Source organism: Erigeron canadensis, chromosome 5 (genome assembly GCF_010389155.1).
Source record: "Erigeron canadensis isolate Cc75 chromosome 5, C_canadensis_v1, whole genome shotgun sequence".
NCBI classification, from domain to species: domain Eukaryota; kingdom Viridiplantae; phylum Streptophyta; class Magnoliopsida; order Asterales; family Asteraceae; genus Erigeron; species Erigeron canadensis.
The window spans coordinates 25,447,978-25,466,512 of record NC_057765.1 but is presented as its reverse complement, the minus strand read 5'-3'; the positions used below and the strand labels follow the sequence as shown (position 1 = coordinate 25,466,512).

General features: G+C 34.8%; 4 protein-coding genes and 1 pseudogene across 4 annotated transcripts; 2 read left to right on the top strand and 3 right to left on the bottom strand.

Annotated features, from left to right (window-relative positions):
• The first annotated feature begins 749 nt into the window (after positions 1-749).
• Positions 750-4,411, top strand: LOC122599605 (probable sphingolipid transporter spinster homolog 2). The gene is made up of 14 exons (XM_043772137.1): positions 750-877; positions 1,204-1,305; positions 1,911-2,015; positions 2,106-2,181; positions 2,284-2,358; positions 2,454-2,556; positions 2,694-2,760; positions 2,856-2,953; positions 3,053-3,129; positions 3,234-3,347; positions 3,457-3,576; positions 3,728-3,856; positions 3,970-4,048; positions 4,125-4,411. Exons 2-14 carry the CDS (start codon positions 1,256-1,258, stop codon positions 4,247-4,249), a joined length of 1,218 nt encoding a protein of 405 aa, XP_043628072.1. The 5' UTR covers positions 750-877; positions 1,204-1,255; the 3' UTR covers positions 4,250-4,411.
• On the bottom strand, positions 4,403-8,374 carry LOC122599604 (soluble inorganic pyrophosphatase 6, chloroplastic-like). The gene is made up of 6 exons (XM_043772136.1): positions 8,043-8,374; positions 6,604-6,764; positions 6,090-6,190; positions 5,787-5,968; positions 4,912-5,010; positions 4,403-4,685 (listed from the first exon to the last, which is right to left on the bottom strand). Exons 1-6 carry the CDS (start codon positions 8,280-8,282, stop codon positions 4,593-4,595), a joined length of 876 nt encoding a protein of 291 aa, XP_043628071.1. The 5' UTR covers positions 8,283-8,374; the 3' UTR covers positions 4,403-4,592.
• Positions 8,375-11,382: 3,008 nt separating this feature from the next.
• LOC122600301 (metallothionein-like protein type 2, MT2-18) lies at positions 11,383-12,223 on the top strand. The gene is made up of 3 exons (XM_043773006.1): positions 11,383-11,686; positions 11,794-11,874; positions 11,952-12,223. Exons 1-3 carry the CDS (start codon positions 11,613-11,615, stop codon positions 12,037-12,039), a joined length of 243 nt encoding a protein of 80 aa, XP_043628941.1. The 5' UTR covers positions 11,383-11,612; the 3' UTR covers positions 12,040-12,223.
• Positions 12,224-12,276: 53 nt separating this feature from the next.
• On the bottom strand, positions 12,277-14,856 carry LOC122600300 (L-galactose dehydrogenase). The gene is made up of 5 exons (XM_043773005.1): positions 14,531-14,856; positions 13,580-13,808; positions 13,155-13,454; positions 12,902-13,030; positions 12,277-12,668 (listed from the first exon to the last, which is right to left on the bottom strand). Exons 1-5 carry the CDS (start codon positions 14,704-14,706, stop codon positions 12,537-12,539), a joined length of 966 nt encoding a protein of 321 aa, XP_043628940.1. The 5' UTR covers positions 14,707-14,856; the 3' UTR covers positions 12,277-12,536.
• A 253-nt stretch (positions 14,857-15,109) lies between these two features.
• LOC122601416 lies at positions 15,110-16,180 on the bottom strand (annotated as a pseudogene).
• Positions 16,181-18,535: the final 2,355 nt, after the last annotated feature.

The following is an 18,535-nucleotide window of genomic DNA, read 5'->3' as shown; positions in this document are numbered from 1 at the left end:
CATGAAATATAAATTTAATTTTCAAACATTTTGGCTTTCTTATATTACAAGGAAGGAATAAGGACCCCACTTATTGTCTGTTTGTCTTTTAATTATATATATAAATATAAATTATACATTATCTTGTTCTTTTGATGGAAAAAAAAGTATATGAAATATGGAAAAATGAGAAATAAATCAATCCAGAGAGTCACGGAAAGCCATTTAATAATAACAAAACCATCAAGAAACAAAAATGTAGCAATAATGATTATAGAAATCTGACACCTGTTGGCAGTATTACAAAGAAAAAATTAAGGCTAGCTTGTGATGGATTTTTTGTTCAACACAAATGTCTTTTTTGGCAGTCTCTTTAACAAAAAATTAAACAATAACCACTTAACACAGGCATATATAATTCCATGCAATAATGGGTGTTATAGATGATCACAGATCAGAAAATACTAATAATGATCATGTAGCTAACGTCGATATTGATAACGATTCAACTGATTCTCTCGATTTGTCATGGTTCACACCGAAAAGGTGATCATCTGTATCATGTTTCTTTAATCACATTGTCCTTTAATGTGTAAGAATACGCAAATCTGGGATCTTTTCGTGTTCTTTTGGTTGAAAATGATGTGTATTTGGTTGCTTTTATATATTTGTGTTATGAATCTGTGGATTGTTTGTGTACGTGTCATAAAATTTGATAAAAATGTGATGATAATATCGGCTGGTTGTGTATATCTACGTAGTGCAGGTTGCTTGTGTTATTCTGTGTGATAAATTTGATAACGTATTTGGATCGCGGTGTGATAGCAAGTACCGGTGTAAATGGGGTTCCTGAGACTTGCAGTCCAAATGGAGAATGCTCACCTGGTACCGGAATTCAGTAAGTCATATTAAATTTGTTTGTTTGACACTTTAAAGTTTATATATTATGACCATTTATTGTAACTTTATAGTATCTTAAGTACACTTCTTATAACCTTCACTCTTTAGCACAATCTCTACAAGAGTCTACATTACATTTTATAAGCTGATGTCTTTCTTGAAACACTCTTTCTACCCTTGGGACTGTGTAAATCATACATAGATTTTTTTTAAAAAAATTATACATACATCTCCCATACAGTGCCTTACCATCCATAAGGTAGGATTGGGTAATGTGCTATTGTTGTAGTTGACATCATTTTTGAGGTAACTATACTTCAACAGGGGTGATTTTAAGCTGACAAATGCAGAGGATGGTGTTTTAGCTTCCGCCTTTATGGTTGGACTTTTATTGGCATCTCCGATATTTGCATCCTTGGCAAAGAGGTGATGTGTTCTGTTTTTTGTTGGTATTTTAATGTAATTGGGTTAATTGTTTATTTAAGTCATAATAATACATCATATAAGTTTGGTGATGCGGAGAGCACGCTTATATGAATTTATTAAGGGAGCGGGGTCCAAGGGGCGGCAGCCCCTGGCGGGGTCCAAGGCAAATTCCGACATATTGCTATATTGAAAATCCCTCTGAAAATTTAATTTTCGGAACTTGAGGGACCAAAAATGGCAAATTCAAAACCCTTGTAAAACTGTCGACAAAACAGTTATTGGGCCATTATAAACATAAGAATTCTCTGATAATTCTCCCTGTTTTCACACATACTCTCTCAAACAAAACACATAGAACGTTCTGGAATCTCTGATTGTATCTGATTGAGTAATTTGGGGTGAACCACAGAATTGATTCAATCTGATAGTGTTTACACACCTTCGGAGATTGAATATTATATCCTGTTTTGTTCGTTATTGATTACTTATCCCCTACATTTTTGTCGGATCAAATTGTTGCATTTTTTATGAGATATTCCGCTTTTTACAATACCCAATGTTTTTCTGCTGAAATAGTATGTTTTTTGTGGTTGTTTCATCGGCAGCATTAATCCCTTTAGGCTTATCGCCGTTGGGTTGTCTGTTTGGACTTTATCTGCAATTGGTTGTGGAATTTCGATTGGATTTTGGACAATTACAGTCTGCCGAATGTAAGCAATGTATTTTGCATATTGTATTACAGTAGATTCTTGTGTCACATTAGAGTGATCAATGATGCGAACTTTCAAGTTGTTGTTTAGGCTAGTTGGTGTTGGTGAAGCTTCTTTTATAAGTCTTGCAGCTCCATTCATAGACGAAAATGCTCCAGTAAATCAGGTTCCTGCTCTTTCTGGTTTACTATCCCATATTTATGTGCATTTGACAGTTCCAAGATTCTTATACCTCAATTGTTAAAGTAATATCAATATTTCAAGACAGAGATCAGCCTGGCTGGGAATATTCTACATGTGTATACCTACAGGAGTTGCGCTTGGCTATGTTTATGGTGGACTAGTAAGCGACTATATGTCTATATGTTCGTTATATAAGCTTTCTTTATCTGTATATACATCTGCTATAATTAGCCAGACTAATGGTTGTGTTTTCAGGTTGGAGATGGTTACGGATGGCGTTATGCATTTTTTGGTGAGGCAGTTCTGATGGTGCCATTTGTTGTTTTGGGTTTTGTAATGAGACCATTGCAACTCAAAGGTCTGTACATATTGATATTTCTTAGCTTCATATTTGGTTTTTCTGCTTTTGGATATGTAACAATAAACGTATTTTATCTCCTTTATATTATATTAAAAGAAAGTGCCCTTTCTGGCTCATACTTTGTATATATGCAGGTATTTCGATGGAAAAAGAAGTACCAAACTCTTTTGATGAGAAGTCCACCGACGATGAAGCTATCTGGTTTGTTAATATATGGTTTCTTTAAAAAAACCAATAGAGTTTGAGGACATCACACTTGTAAGCTAATTACGCCGCCACATTCTTTGTGCGTGTAGGTCTAGTGGCGGATATACTTCTTGTAGTCCTTTTACTAGGTTTTGGGAAGATGTTAAAGCTCTTCTTTGTGAGAAGATATATGTTGTAAATGTTTTAGGTACTCATGTCACACTTTCGTTTAAGAGAAACTTACAACGAAAGTTCTGATGTATGCCGTCTTGACTGCAAATTTACACTTTTTGGTGGTTTTCCGTAGGTTATATTACATACAACTTCGTGATAGGGGCTTATTCATACTGGGGACCTAAAGCTGGTTATAGCATATATAATATGGTAAGTACTATATAGGTTTGTAAGTAACTTGAAGTTTTGATAACTTAAAGGAGAAAAACGCTTAAGCTACAGAGTTTTTCATCTAAGAACTTCATCTATTGTAGACCAATGCTGACTTGTTGTTTGGAGGGATCACGATCGTGGGTGGAATCGTGGGGACATTATCAGGCGGTTTTATCCTTGATCGAATGAGTTCCACAATCCCCAATGCTTTTAAGGTACACATTTTACTTTCAAAATATTTGATACTTTCAGCAGCATTCATAAGATGACTGTCTCTGTCTCTCTGTGTTTTCTGTACTGATTAAATCTGTTTAAACTCGACAGCTTCTTTCCACATCAACATTTTTTGGGGCAGTATTTTGCTTTAGTGCCTTTTGTTTCAAGAGCATGCACGTTTTTGTGGTTCTCTTTCTTATTGGGGAGATACTCGTTTTTGCCACTCAGGTAATTCACAAATCTTGTATACTGATTTACTATTTAATCGTACTTTCAATTCTTGATTGATATACTACATGAACTCCTGTGCACTTTAAACAAGGTTTATATGTACATCTGTTGACATTTTTGTTACTCAGATACATGCTTTTGAGTGCAGGGTCCTGTAAACTTTGTATCTATTCATTCAGTTAGACCAAGCTTGCGACCATTGGCGATGGCCATGTCTACAGTGTCGATTCATGTTTTTGGTGATGTGCCTTCTTCTCCCCTTGTTGGAGTTCTCCAGGTCTCACTTTCTGATCCATCCACAAATTTATTAAACTCTTCTTTTTTTATTTTGTTATGGATCATTTTGTTGATAATTTTAGCACAAGATCTTACATTTTACATGTAATACAGGACAAAATAAGAAACTGGAGAACATCTACATTGATCTTAAGTTCAGTACTGTTTTTGGCAGCTGGAATATGGTTTATAGGTATGCTGCCTTGCATCTGACAACTTCAATCAAACCTTGATAGATTTTACAAATTTGCTGCATTTCGTTTATGCAGGCGTCTTTCTTCATAATGCTGATAAATATAACCAAGATAATGAGAACCCGACAAGCACTAACGGAAAGTTAAATACGGGAACTTCGAATGAACACGGGACAACCAAAACGAGTGCTGAACCATGAACATGGCAACTTTGACTACTTTGGAGTTAATCTCGTGTTTAAAACAAACAGGCTGTCCAGTTATATATATTCTGGCATAATGCTACATCCTCAATTTTGACCTTAATTTTAAATTGTAGCAGTACAACATATTCATATCAAATGACAACCATGTGACTGAAACGACTTATGTTATTAGTTCTTATAAACCAATAACTGTAATGAAAAATATTCAAGTTGCCGTTACGACACAAATGATGTAAAAAAAGGCATCAAATGTCACTCTAATAGAAACGATTTCTGACTTAAAAAATAGATATGCCAGCAGTCCAGCACATATGCGGCTCTGAAGAATTGACAGCATCTACACAAGTGAAAGCTCCCCAGCTGGGGTTGATCTTTTGACAAGCTTAGCCCATGACTCATTCGTCTCGGTAATCACCTTCAGAGCATAATCCTACAATTTGTTTCATATTTCAACATTAAAGCAGCCAAATGTGGTATCATCCATTAGTAGGTGTAACGTATTGAGACAATGATAATGCAATCGATTGACTGCAAAGTTTGGATGTTAATCAAAATTTATAATCAATTTTAAGAGTACTATCTTAATGTCAATAATATAATTGAAATTTATCTGCATAAGTGTTCACCTTCATCTGCTGAAATCATAAAACACATACCTTGTTGGCTGCTTTATTGCCAAGACCAAAGTTGTTGGCAGGTTTGCCATCAGGAATTTTGTAGTCTCTGAACCAGTCTCTAATTGCAGTTAGAGTGCCCTATATATAATTGACTAATTAGTCACAACGAAATAACCAATATCTAATGTAGAACTAAAACAGTACTTATTGCCTAGGAAAATTTAGTATTATACAATTCAACACTTAGATGTTGAAAGTACAATCTTTTACAGCACAAAGGAATCTAAGAACCTAAAGGGGAACACAGAAAAGGTTGCCATATTGACGCATTTAGTTATGAATGGATGTCTTATTTCTAACAGGTCCATAAAGAAAACTTTATAAATAACAAAAACTAGATTATAAGATTTGAGTCAAACTCAAACAGCAGGTCAAAGGTCACCAAAAGTGATCCTTGATGCATTTAACTATGAATGAATGTCTTATCTCTACCAGGTCAATAAGGAACAAAAACTAAATTATAAAATACGGGCCAAAGGGGTCAATCTCAAACAGCAGGACAAAGGTCACCAAAAGTGATCCATAATGCATAAAGCTTTCCGTATTATGAATGAAATACCACAAACCTTTCATCGTATCTGACATACAGAAATATATATTCTTGACAGGTCAACCGACCTGACCTTTATAAACATATCTATTTGACCCATTACCCAACCCGAGTAACCCTCTACCATTTAGAACAAAGGTAGAATGATTATCAAATACAGTACTCCTTTTCACTCGAAACCAATTCAATGCAGAGTATAAAATATACAGAACTTCTAAACATTTATAGATATTTTCACTCAGTTTTATCAAACATGACCTCTATCAATACGTCTATTTGCATGAGTACTTGTAGAATAACATACTGGAAAATGCTTCTCGACATCATCAACGTCATTGACAAGTGAAGCCTTTGGATCATCCAATGAAATTGCAATAACTTTCCAGTCAAGTTCTCCTTCATCAATCATAGCTAAACAGCCTAAAGGTTTGATCTTCATTAGTTGACCAATGTTCCCGCGTTTTTCACCAATTTCAACAACATCAACTGCAGATAGCAGATAAAATCCACGTAAACAAATCTGAAATATTGCATATATTAACTGCATATAATCATATACTTAATACTAGATGAAACACAGATATAGCAGAATGAGATTTAAATTCACCTGGATCATTGTCTCCAAATGCTCCATCAACGTCAGGGTTTGCAAATGATGGATCTTCCCATGTTTGTGGAAGCAATCCATAATTCCAGTTAATATTGTAACTGAGAAACAAAAAGATATAATAACTAAATAAATGTAGCATCAGATATTATAAAAGTATAGGAGACAAAACCAGGAGATTTTAAATTTAAAAATAAAAGGCTTATTCAGAATTTTCAATTTGTGGGTCTCAATTAGATGCAAACTAACTAAGAGGTGATTAGAGGTCTCATTTACTTGAGTGTAACAGCTAATAATTCAGTAAAAATGTATGACAAACAGCCAAATGCAAAGCCCTTTGTGACAATATAGGAATCTTGTTAAGTACAATCGATCATTCTGTAAGACGTGCACAATATCCTTTATAATTGGCCAAAAGGTAATGTCACAATTGATATGCCCCAAGGGACACACCACAAAATCGGAACCGTTGCAAATTTTGGGGGATGAAAGAAGTAATAGAACATATGCTTACGGGTAGTATCTAAGTTTCCCCTTCTTTGTATCCTGCTTAATGGGAGTGTATATTTCGTCTGTAGCAACCTCCATCTTTGCACTTGATTCTTTGGGAATTTCCACAATGAAATTGAATGCTCCATCACCCACGTGTAAAGGTATATCATGCCAAGGTGAAACCTGAAACAACCATCTCACTTTAATATCCCTATAGAACATCCACCATCACTTAGTCTTTTCACAGTCAAGCCTCACAGAAAGCAATTTTCTGATAATGAGAATGATCCAATATAAAAACTGTTGTAATCTCATATTTTCCAAATGTTGAATCTCATATAACCCTAAATGACGTAAACCATGAACCAGATTATCCTAAATTAGTAATCTTGGGGATTTCAGGAACTTCTCTCAACCTTAGATTTTCAAATTAGCAAATGTGTATCTTTTCCATAGAAAACGACTACATAACTGTTAGATTCGGTTGATCCAAACTTGGATGTAAACGCTAAATTAACAATTAGTCTACCGACTTTACAATACCAAAAATATACTAATCAATTAACTGCTTTACCATTCATATTCAAATATGTTCTCATTATTAACCTTTTGTAAACAATTAATGTACACCTTAAACAACATAGTCAATACCTAAAGGGAACTGATATTCGTAACATCTTTTTTTTATAAATGTACCACTATGTACAAACTGTATAGCTAACTGTACAAGTCAGTAATGCATAACTGTGGTACATAAATCAAAATAAATGGTACGAATATCACTTTCCATACCTAAAACAACCAAAACCCCACAAGGTTTATCAGAAAACACACAAATTTTGAAGAGGTCAATGAACCATTTTTGCTAGACTAATAAACATAACATTTTCATAATCAAGTACCATCACAAAAAACATATTTTGATGAATATCTAAACAATCCTATACAACATGGTGATTCACACTTCATTTTTATCCCAAAAATCAAGAGTTACCGTATCCTAATTAGAAATTATTAATATTTAACAGCATTTTATCTTAAAATAGCTCATTTCACCTCAAATATCAATCTTTCAAGAAATATATACTATGTCTAGAACTAATTCATTTCAGGCCTAAACAAAAAACCTTAAATCAATTAATCATGTTTATCAATAATCATATTGAAATACATTTAAAGTTTAAAACTTTTCAATTAGATACATAAAATAATCAAAACCAATGTCAATGTCAACAATACCCAATACCCTCATGGGGATGGGTGGGGTGGGATATAGATAGAACAATTAAAAATCAAAACAATTAAAAACAACAAAATTTATCCAAACAAAAAATAAAAATAAAAAATCAAACATTTACATTGATATTGATATACATTTAAATTATTAAACTTTCTAAACTAATAACTCAAATTAATCAAAACCAACAAATAATATTCAAAAATTAAGTAAAAAGAAGGCACCTTTTTGCCAGAATTATCAAGAAAGAAAACTCTGTAATCAAGGGTTTCAGGTAGGCCTTCTTCCTTGATCTGAATATCAGGTTTAAATAGAGCTGAACAAGAAAAAGCCCTTTTCTTGGAAACTAATTTAGTGTTGAAGAAAAGGTTTAAAGAATTTGGTTTGAAAAATTGAGAGGAAGTTTTGAAAGATGATGAGGCAATGTTTGTAGTTGAAATCATCATCATTTTTGTGGCTGCCATTTTTGATGGTTGGTTGAGGAAAGAGGTCAAAGATTGCAGCCACAAAGAGGAAGAGTTATGAAACTAGTTGAATGTATGTGGACTAGATACTGTCATACTAATTTAACAAGCACTCTCACAAGTGGTATATACTTTCTGCATTTTTTTTTTCCTTTTTGTTTTTTCTTTTGGTTCTATAAAGTATAATAATTTTTGGCACACTTACGGGGGTATTTCGATCGGGAGGAGATACTATCAACTTACCCTAAACAATTCATTTCGAATAGCCCAAAATAAAACGACTTGGTTATAGCTGACAGAAAGCAGAAAGGCTTTAGTTATAAGCCAAAATTTAAAGCTAAAATTTAAAGATAAATTTTTAAATTTTGGCCTTTAAATATAAAGGTCTTAATTTGATATTTTTTAAGTTTAAAATAACTTGTAATGATCTCCACCCATTTGTATTACGTTTATTTGATACTCCGTATAATTATTAGCTTATTATGAATTTAACATAAGCTTATTTCTTCGTGTTCAGTATGCTTATTTGCTTAGGTTTATTAAATTACTTTTGCCATTTTCATAATTTTATTTTGTTTATACATATGAATCACTTGGTTTTAGATCAAGTGGCCACCTGATTCTCTCTTTGAGAGTTTTGGGGGAGAGGATGTTGGCTTGAAGACCCGAGATCGAATCTCAATTCCCCATGGTTTCGGCATTTAACTTTTTAGATGTGTGCGGATCGTGTTATCGCATTCGTAGTTTCCAGGGGTGCCTTCGGGTTCCAACCTCTAGCATACTGCCCGCTTGGATGTCATTGCTAGTGTTTAAACTACTAATCATCTAACATGCCGTTCTAAAAAAAAGTTTTATAATTATCAGGTTTTATAATAAGTATCAATTACTTTTCAGATATTACATAACATTGATACATATGATTAATTTAATAATTGAGGTAAAGTGAAAATATCATTTTTGTGATTTGTTGTTTTTGCAATTTTGATCCTCGTCGTTAACTTTTGGTCAAAATCATTCTTGTGGTTTGCACTTCATCCCTATTTCCATCAAATCCCTCTACATGCGAGTCACATGAGAGGCATTTCGTCATTTTACTCCACTACTCTTTCTCCATTTCTTTAAAATCATTCATGTGGTTTGTTGTTTTTGTAACTTTCGTCAACTTTGTTTAAATTCAGACATTTAATCAAACATATTGTTTGCATTATACGACTCTATTTTATTTTACTAACATTCTTTAAACTTTAGTGCTCATACATGATTTTACTCTCTCTTTAATTTTAATCTTTGATTTGCCACATCTTGATGACCATTGGTACTTAAAGTTGGGAATATATGTAAAGCTCCTTGTTCTTATTCTATGAAAAGTAATCAAGGTATCTAAATTGTTATTGTAGTTAAGTTTAAATTGTTAATGATGTTTGTATATCATTGTTGTAAATGTAATTATGTATTACTTAATGAACATGCATTAAGACATTTCATAATAAATATTTGGTAGAGATTAGTTTCCTGGAATGTAAAAAACTTTGAACAAATGTCTATAATAGGAAATAACTAAAGTTGTGTGTATTGTATGTAAGCAACTCAAAAAAATGTTTATTGTATATAAGAATTTCGTTTCAACCAATTAAAATCTGACAAGTAACACATGTACATGGTTGCCACGTAAGTTTTCTTACATACAATAAACATTTTTTCGAGTTGCTTACATACAATACACACAACTTTAGTTATTCCCTACTATAGACATTTGGTCAAAGATAGTTACATTCCAGGAAACTAATCCCTATTTGGTTGTTCATGAAAATTTAAGTTAATGAGTTATTGTATCACACCTTATAACTTATTTGTGTTATTATGAAACGTTAACTTGTAGTTAGTTATATAGATTTTAGGTAAAATAAAACAAGTATTAAAGTAAAACAAATAAAACAATAGGTTTCACTTCACTGAAAATCACCGTGCATCATGAAAATCATCGTGCATCAATTACTTCGTGAATCTTCGCGCATCAATTCAACTATGATCTAAGGGTCAAGATCTTGTCTTATTTATTTTACTTTAATACTTCTTTTACAATATCCAACCCTTAGTTATATATAATATATATATATATCATATGATTGATTAATTTCTAGTGCTTTCAGAGTTTCAGTTGGGCTGCGATGGGAATCCCCTACGATATTTGGCTTGACTAGTGTGATATAAAGGGAGTCCGGAATGAGCCACCTGGCCCGTCCTATAGTGGCCCATTTAATTGTCATAGTGTATTGCTTTCTTCAATAGCAAGTGTAGAAAATCCATTTAGAATGCACACTTAGCTCATGTATACTTATGAACTAATATTGTTACTTTTACATTAACTCATTTATTATTAATTAATAATTAATGTAACTAATAACTTTTTATTCTCCTCAATTCTTTATATAGTTTAATGAATTGATGTCATTGTTTTGCTATATGTTTATATTGCATTTACTTTATAACTTTTATTTTTATATGGAGTTGTGTTGAATTTTTCAATAATGTAATGTACTATTACGAAAATGTGAATATAAAGAAGTTTGCCATAAAAAAAAAACAAGAGATAGCAAATAGTTTTACTATAATTACGATTGCTTTATGTGTTTTCCATTATTCCTAAAAGTTGTACCAATGTTGTTTGTAATGATGTTAATATTGGTTACTAGTGTTTAGAAAAAAATAAATTTGGCCCTTCCCGTATCAAATTTTTGGCTTCACCATTAGATGCATTTATCACACAATTATTTTACTGATTTGTACAAAATATATATACAAGTTATACTATAAGATAGATATATATCAATAATTATGATGCAACTATCACTTTCCTTACCAGATGAGGTGTTAGATGATGTCATTTGAAAAAAATGTTACCAACTTATTTTATCTAGATAGAAAAGTAAAAACAAACGATATTATCCACAAGAACAAGGAGCACGTTGGATAATAAATATCGTACACACAAAACTAGAAACCTCCAGCTACAACATACTAGAAACACGTGTCAAAATGGGCCCAAAACATGCTGTGTCATCACCTTTAGTTCGACACGGAATGGAACCAGATGAACATAGAACCGTATATGATGATACAAACAGTTAGACATAGTGTATAAGTGGACGGTGGAGATCATTAGATCAAATAACTGCATAAGGCTGCTGCTGTTGCTGCTTATAAATAGGCTTCACGTTACTCATTCTTAACAGAAAAAATATACACACTCCACTATTTGCTTTAATACATACAATATATATACATATATCTATCGCTGATTTTACAATCTTTTTATAAAAGTAGGCAACAATGTCGTCTTCGTCTTGTTGTGCTGGAAAGTGTGGCTGTGGCTCTGGTTGCAAGTGCGGTAGCAGCTGTACTGGGTAAATTTTCATTGTTAACAATTCTTGATACTTCGGTTTCATATCATTTTATTTAGTACAAATTCGATAGTTGTTGAGACATGTGTCCATATTTCTTGGATATGCAGGTGCAAGATGTACCCGGATACGAGCTCTTTCGAGACCACGACTAACACAGAGACCCTTATCTTTGGTGTCGCACCTAAAACGTATGCTTTTTGTTGGTTGCATAATTTGTTTTAACTAATTTTGATGACGATTGAGGAGTTTATATGTTGTATTGCAGTGGCATTGAGGCTGGAGAAGCAGAAGTGGCAGAGAATGGTGGATGCAAGTGCAACCCATGCAAGTGTGACCCATGTACTTGCAAATGAGTGTCTTCTTAGGATAAATGTTAGAGACAGCTAGTTTCATATGATAATTAGTATTTCTAGTCGCTTTTGTTTCTTTTGTAACTTTGTTTTAGTGTGTAATGTGTAATGTAATAATAAAACTAAGCAGATAAACTCTGCTTTTGTTTGTTTAATCTATCAATGTAATGCACTCGGCTTTTCTTGATCCAACAAACGGTCGTTTTATAGTTTGTTACGAATCAAAGATGATACGCATCGTACAAAATGAATAGCGATTATCTTGGTTGATGAACAATAGGGATACAAAGCAGATGAGATGTAAAAAGTCGTATTTTTACCAAAGAGGATCCTGACATCTAGTGAATGCAAACAAGTCTACATCAGATACAAGGGCACGCCAATAAGACCCGGTTTTATTCCTCATAAACAACAAAGGTGAATTGGGGATGGTAATTTAACAACGGTTTTAATCCTCAAAATCCACAAGGGGGAATTGGGGATGGTAATTTACCAATGTTTTAACTTTGTTGAATACCACTAGGCCATGTTTGGTTCTTGACCGGTTTCAGTATTTTTTCGACTTCAGCCAGTGTTTCGTCGTCTTTCTCACCCCTTGCAAGTTCAGTAGCAGCTAAAACATTAAGTTGCACCTGATTTCCATGCAAAAAAATTGTTTTAGGCTATATTTGTAACTGTAATTGGAAATATTAAGACGTTTGCATCGCCCAAATTTGTAAAATTGGAGCTAAAAACTGAATACCAAACCAAAGCCCATATCAAATGTACTATTTCCTTTTAACAGATGAAGGGAAAAAGGCCAAGTCATGATGAAAATCAGAGAGTGATTTTTACATAATTGATATACAAGAAGGCGATAGCTGACCTGTTCCACGGATTTCATTCCGACCAGTATGGTAGAAATCTCTTTGTTACACAAACTGTATTGCATAGCTAATTTTGATATATCTTTCCCCTTGTTTTTACAGAAAGCAGCAGCACTCTGGCATGCAGCCTGAAACCAGACACGAAAATTGGAAGACAAAGAATCAAATTTATAAATAAAGCAAATGAAGCCAGAAATGCTCAATAACACTTTAATAAACCACCTAAAACTGCAAAAGAGTTAAAGCAAAAACCTTGAGTTCAGGTGAAGCTGGGTGCCACTCTGGAGGGCCACTTTCTGTAAGAAGTCCCATTGCTAGAGGGGATGCACTGATGACACCAACTCCCTTGCTTATTAGGTATGGGAGTAGATCCACCAATGTCGTATCGTTAATACTATAATGACAATATGAAAGAATTACATCAACTGTGCCTAATGGTACCCGATCAAGCACATAAGTAAAGATTTCCAATGGAAGTCCAGTTATACCAATAAACCGGATCTTCCCTGCTTCTTTCAACTTTAGAAGTGCAGGAATCGTTTCATTTACAATCTATAAACAATAATCAATACATTAATACTGTTGGTAAATGGTTATAGCCAAACGCCCAAATGTATACGTATTATGTCTAATACGGTAGAACTTATATAGGCAAAACAAAAAATTTGATGGGATACCTGATCAAGTGAGCCAAACTCGATGTCATGACATTGGAATATATCAACATACTCCATTTGTAGCCGCTCTAAACTCTCGTCGATACTTTTAGTCACCCTTGAGGCACTGAAATCAAAACCCTCTTTATACCTCCCACACTTTGTTGAAACAATGTATTCATTTCGTGGCACTCCAACCGCTTTCAACGCCTTCCCAAGTACTTTCTCAGACAACGTTCCCCCATAAAACCTAAAACGCAGAACAAATACAAACAAGAATTAAACTTTCTACGTTCTAAGAAATGCCCTGGAAGTTTTAAAAAGTTACTCAAAAATTTTATTATCCAAACTTGGTTCTATTCAAAACATAACATTGTAAATAAACTAGACAAGATTTTTTCTATAGTTGTTTCACTAACACGAACCACCTATAGTTAGATTTAAACGGGTCGACATGATACCCATTTGACTTGAAACCAAATTGTCTGACCCGATCACTAAACATATGAAATGGGTCGTGTCCACGTTAACAAGTTACAGATGAAATGACCTTCTAAAAACATTATAGCCACATCAATACATCACCCTTGTACAAGGTATCGTTCATATGAATCGGTGACCTCACAACTTATTCGACCTAATAAATGCCTAAAATTTATACTCCTATTACAATGTAGAAAGATTGCCAAAGAGTTTTAGAACTTAATGTACTTAATAAACAAAACATAATTAATCCATTAAGTCATTTAGAAATGTTTGTTTTTAAACTAATAAACAAAAACCTAATGTATTGACTTAATCGATACACACATTATTTATCCATTCGGTTATTTTATCTAAAAAAAAACAAACATTTCTAACTGGGTTTATCTAACTGGGTTCAATCCTAGTCACTCGAGGCAGTTCGTTTGTATTAAAAACAAAAAAGAAACAAAAAACAAAAAAAGAGAGAATGAAATCTAAATTACTAACGGGGAAGTGTCGAAGAAGTTAATGCCGAGACGAAAGGCTTCGCGAACAGTGGCAATGGCTTCTTCATCAGAAACAGGCCCAAATACGCTGCCAAGTGGTGACGCACCGAACCCCACGGAACTTAGTTTGAGTCCTGTGTTTCCGAGTTGTCGTAGCTCCAATGCCGAGTTTGACATTTTTTGTTGTTGTCAGATCGGTTAGGGTCTTGAATCAAAGTTTGATAAAAGAGGATTTTGGAGTTGGATTTTTGAGGATAAGAATGATAACAATAAAATGGATGTGCACATTCGCTTCTACCTATTTTCTCAGGCTTTTAAGGTTTGCTTCTTCCCCACTTCTTTCAGTATATCTCTTCAACAACACCCGTAGAACACTCTCCTCCTTATAATACCATTTCTTCCTCACTTCTTCCACTATTTATTTTATTATTTTATTTTCTTTTACAAAAAATAAATAAAAACACATTTTATTATTAAAACAAACACATTACATTTATTATAAAATTAAATATTACACTAAAAAACATAAAGTAAAATAAGTTTTAAAGAACGACATTATTAGGAAATTATAAAGTAGACATCAACATTGACGGTCGTGTTCCGGGAGGTTCCAAACATGTTCGATTAGAGCATTGCGGAGTTGATGGTGAGCCATTCTATCGCGCAGCTCCCCGTACATACGAAGCTGCGTTGAACACCTTTCAGTCCATGTACGGGTTGGGAGTGTAGTATTAGCTATCAACTCTTCTTCAAACTCTATAATTGCACGCCTGTTATCTTCAACAATCATATTGTGCAGAATCACACAACATAACATGATCCGTTTAATTTTGTTGGTACTGTATGGCCGCGCAGGACGTGCAATAATCTCCCAACGACCTTGAAGAACCCCAAATGCACGCTCGACGTCTTTTCTTGCAACTTCTTGGTATCTTTTGAACTTGGTGGTTTTCGACTCCATCGGGCACTTGAATGACTTAACAAGAGTAGCCCATTCTGGATAAATACCATATGCTAGGTAATATCCCTTTATAAACTGCTCCCCATTAACCGAAAACTCTACTTTAGGAGCCCTGTCTTGTAGCAAATCGTCGAACAAATCTGACTTGTTGAGGACGTTGATGTCGTTGTTCGAACCAGCAGGACCAAAGTAGGCATGCCAGATCCACAAATCATATGAAGCAACCGCTTCAAGCATGATTGTTGGATGTCCCTTGTCGCCTCGGGTGTACTGCCCTTGCCATGCCACTGGACAGTTCCTCCAACCCCAATGCATGCAATCTATGCTACCAAGCATTCCCGGAAAACCATGAACCTGCTCATGTTTGGCAGTTAACCGCTCGATATCTGCTTCTGTTGGCCTTCTCAAGTACTCTTGTTGATACAGGTGTATCACACATTTTCAGAAAGCGTCTAAACACTGGTAGCCCGTATCTTGAGTCATCTGCAAGTACTCATCTAAAGCGTCAGCCTTATAGCTATACGCTAACTGGCGTATAGCAGAAGTACATTTTTGGAAAATGTTGAAACCGGGACGACCACTAGCATCTGTCGCGCCTTTGTGGAAGAACTGAAAGTGTTTCAGTAGTCGTTCGCTGCTTTCAAAGGAGTTTATGTCTCGCACTATGCACAGAAACATTTCCTTTCGCATTCAGAACCTTCTACGAAACATATCAGGTGGGTAAGTGCAGTTAGGTGCAAAGTAATGATCGTATAAAAGCTTTGCGGCACCCACGTGATCTCGCGAGATCACCCTTCTAGTAAACTTGGGTGTTGAAGAACTTGACGCTTCTTGGTGTTAGTTTTCTTCTTCTTCAAAGATAACGTTAAGACACGCACCTATGGCTTGGGGATTGAAAACAACATTCATTTGCGTAACAACATTATTGAATACTTCGTAATCGTTTGATTCGTAATCGTCACTAGAGGCTGATGATGATGAACTAGACATTTTTGGTAGTAGAGTGTGATGGAAATGCTTTAAAAGTTATAAGAATGGATATGTTTAGATTGTTGTGTTTTGAAATGGTAATGTAAATGAGGTTTAAATAGGAGTAAGAAAATAAAATAAAAAAAGCAAATTTGAACCAACTAGCCGTTGGATTCAAATTTTTAAACAAAAAATGTTTTTTTATTTATTTATGCAACGGATAGCCACAATCGGGACCCACACCCACCAATGCCGCACGTCTAGATCTAGAAGAAACACACAAGACGCGACCGTGCTTATAGCGGCGACACCGTAACGCGCGGCGGACGCGGGGAGGACGTCCTATAAGGACCGACCTCATTGGGCAACTTTATATTTAAAGAAAAGGGCAAATGATTGGAACATATGTAGTTATGTACCTTAGGCCTATGCTTATAGCAGACCGTACTCAGGACTTCTTGTCTGTCACGTCAGCATCACATTTTTCAGGACTCTCCACAGGACACACACTGCCTATAAGGGCAGCTTCTTCAGAACTTCTTCACCACATTATCAATTCTTTTAACATTTTTTATAACTATATATATATATATATTTAACATTAAAACACACTTAATTAATTGAAAAAACACATTTTATTATAAAACCACAATTATTCATAATGACAACAACACGATAACATAAATAAATAAAAAAAACACATTACAACATTTATTTAAAAAGTTACGATCCTAGACATAATAAAAACATTAATAAAACATCATCAACGTTGACGGTAATATTCCGGGAGGTTCTAAACATGTTCCACTAGAGCATTGCAAAGTCGATGGTGCGTCCTTCTATCACGTAACTCCCCGAAGGCCCGAATTTGCGTTACAACCCTTTCATCCCACGTATGTGTTGGCACATTAGTTGGATTGGACAAATAATCTTCCTCAAAGTCGGATAATGCGTTACCATTGTCTTGAACAATCATGTTGTGTTGAATAACACAAGCATACATAATACGTTGTATTTTGTTCACCGAAAATGGGCGGGCATTATGTTTTAGGATTGCCCAACGACCTTGAAGCACCCCGAAAGCTCGTTCGACATCCTTTCTTGCAGCCTCTTAATAGCGCTTGAACTTTCCAGTCTTTGGATCCATCGGGCATTTAAAAGACTTGACTAGTGTCGCCCATTTTGGATAAATACCGTCAGCTAGATAATATCCCTTGGCAAACTCTTCACCGTTAAAAGTATATTGGAGTGCAGCAGCCCTATCTTGGAGCAAATCTTTGAACAAATCTGATTCATTAAGGACGTTGATGTCGTTGTTCGAACCTGTGAGGTCAAAGTAAGCATGCCAAATCCACAAATCATACGAAGCTACTGCTTCAAGCATGATTGTTGGATGTCCTTTGTCGCCTCGTGTGTACTGCCCTTGCCAAGCCACCAGACAGTTTCTCCAACCCCAATGCATACAATCAATACTACCAAGCATACCAGGAAAACCATGTATCTATTCATGCTTGCTTACCAAACGTTGGACATCTTCACTTGTCGGCTTTCTCAAGTACTCATTCTGATATAAATAATAAACACACTTACAAAAGTTATTTAAACATTCCATTGAAGTCGCACGACCCATATGCAAGTACTCATCTAGTTGGTCGGGATTAGCATCATACGCCAGTTGACGTATGGCAGAAGTACATTTTTGGAAAATGTTGAAACCATGCCTACCAGTGCAATCGGTTTGATTTTTTTGAAAAAAATGAAAGTGTTTGGGTAGGGGTTCGATGGCGCTAAAGCTGTGTATAGCTTGGCATATGCGGATAAACATATGTTTGCGCATTCGAAATATTCGTCGGAAATAATCGATCGGAAACGTTGGTGCATTGGAAAAGTAATCATTCCATAAACGTACCGCGGATCCGGCATGATCTCTTGATAAAACCCTTCTGGTTCTAGGAACACGTGAACCAGACGCGTTATCGTTTGATTCTTCTTCATTACAAAGATCAAAAACGACGCCTGCAATCTCTGGATTAAATAGCGTGTTCATTTGCGTAGCGGTTTTGGAAAGGAAATTGA

Excerpts from the sequence above, each read along its gene's own strand:
- LOC122600301 (XM_043773006.1), top strand. The coding sequence starts at position 11,613 with ATGTCGTCTTCGTCTTGTTGTGCTGGAAAGTGTGGCTGTGGCTCTGGT. Across the intron at positions 11,687-11,793 it reads TGCGGTAGCAGCTGTACTGG|GTGCAAGATGTACCCGGATA; the intron begins GTAAATTTTCAT and ends TTGGATATGCAG. Across the intron at positions 11,875-11,951 it reads TTTGGTGTCGCACCTAAAAC|TGGCATTGAGGCTGGAGAAG; the intron begins GTATGCTTTTTG and ends GTTGTATTGCAG.
- LOC122599605 (XM_043772137.1), top strand. The coding sequence starts at position 1,256 with ATGGTTGGACTTTTATTGGCATCTCCGATATTTGCATCCTTGGCAAAG. Across the intron at positions 2,557-2,693 it reads GAGACCATTGCAACTCAAAG|GTATTTCGATGGAAAAAGAA; the intron begins GTCTGTACATAT and ends GTATATATGCAG. Across the intron at positions 4,049-4,124 it reads AGCTGGAATATGGTTTATAG|GCGTCTTTCTTCATAATGCT; the intron begins GTATGCTGCCTT and ends TCGTTTATGCAG.
- LOC122599604 (XM_043772136.1), bottom strand. The coding sequence starts at position 8,282 with ATGGCAGCCACAAAAATGATGATGATTTCAACTACAAACATTGCCTCA. Across the intron at positions 5,969-6,089 it reads ATTTGGAGACAATGATCCAG|TTGATGTTGTTGAAATTGGT; the intron begins GTGAATTTAAAT and ends TGCTATCTGCAG. Across the intron at positions 4,686-4,911 it reads GCAATAAAGCAGCCAACAAG|GATTATGCTCTGAAGGTGAT; the intron begins GTATGTGTTTTA and ends AACAAATTGTAG.
- LOC122600300 (XM_043773005.1), bottom strand. The coding sequence starts at position 14,706 with ATGTCAAACTCGGCATTGGAGCTACGACAACTCGGAAACACAGGACTC. Across the intron at positions 13,455-13,579 it reads AGTTTGGCTCACTTGATCAG|ATTGTAAATGAAACGATTCC; the intron begins GTATCCCATCAA and ends TATTGTTTATAG. Across the intron at positions 12,669-12,901 it reads GAATGAAATCCGTGGAACAG|GTGCAACTTAATGTTTTAGC; the intron begins GTCAGCTATCGC and ends CATGGAAATCAG.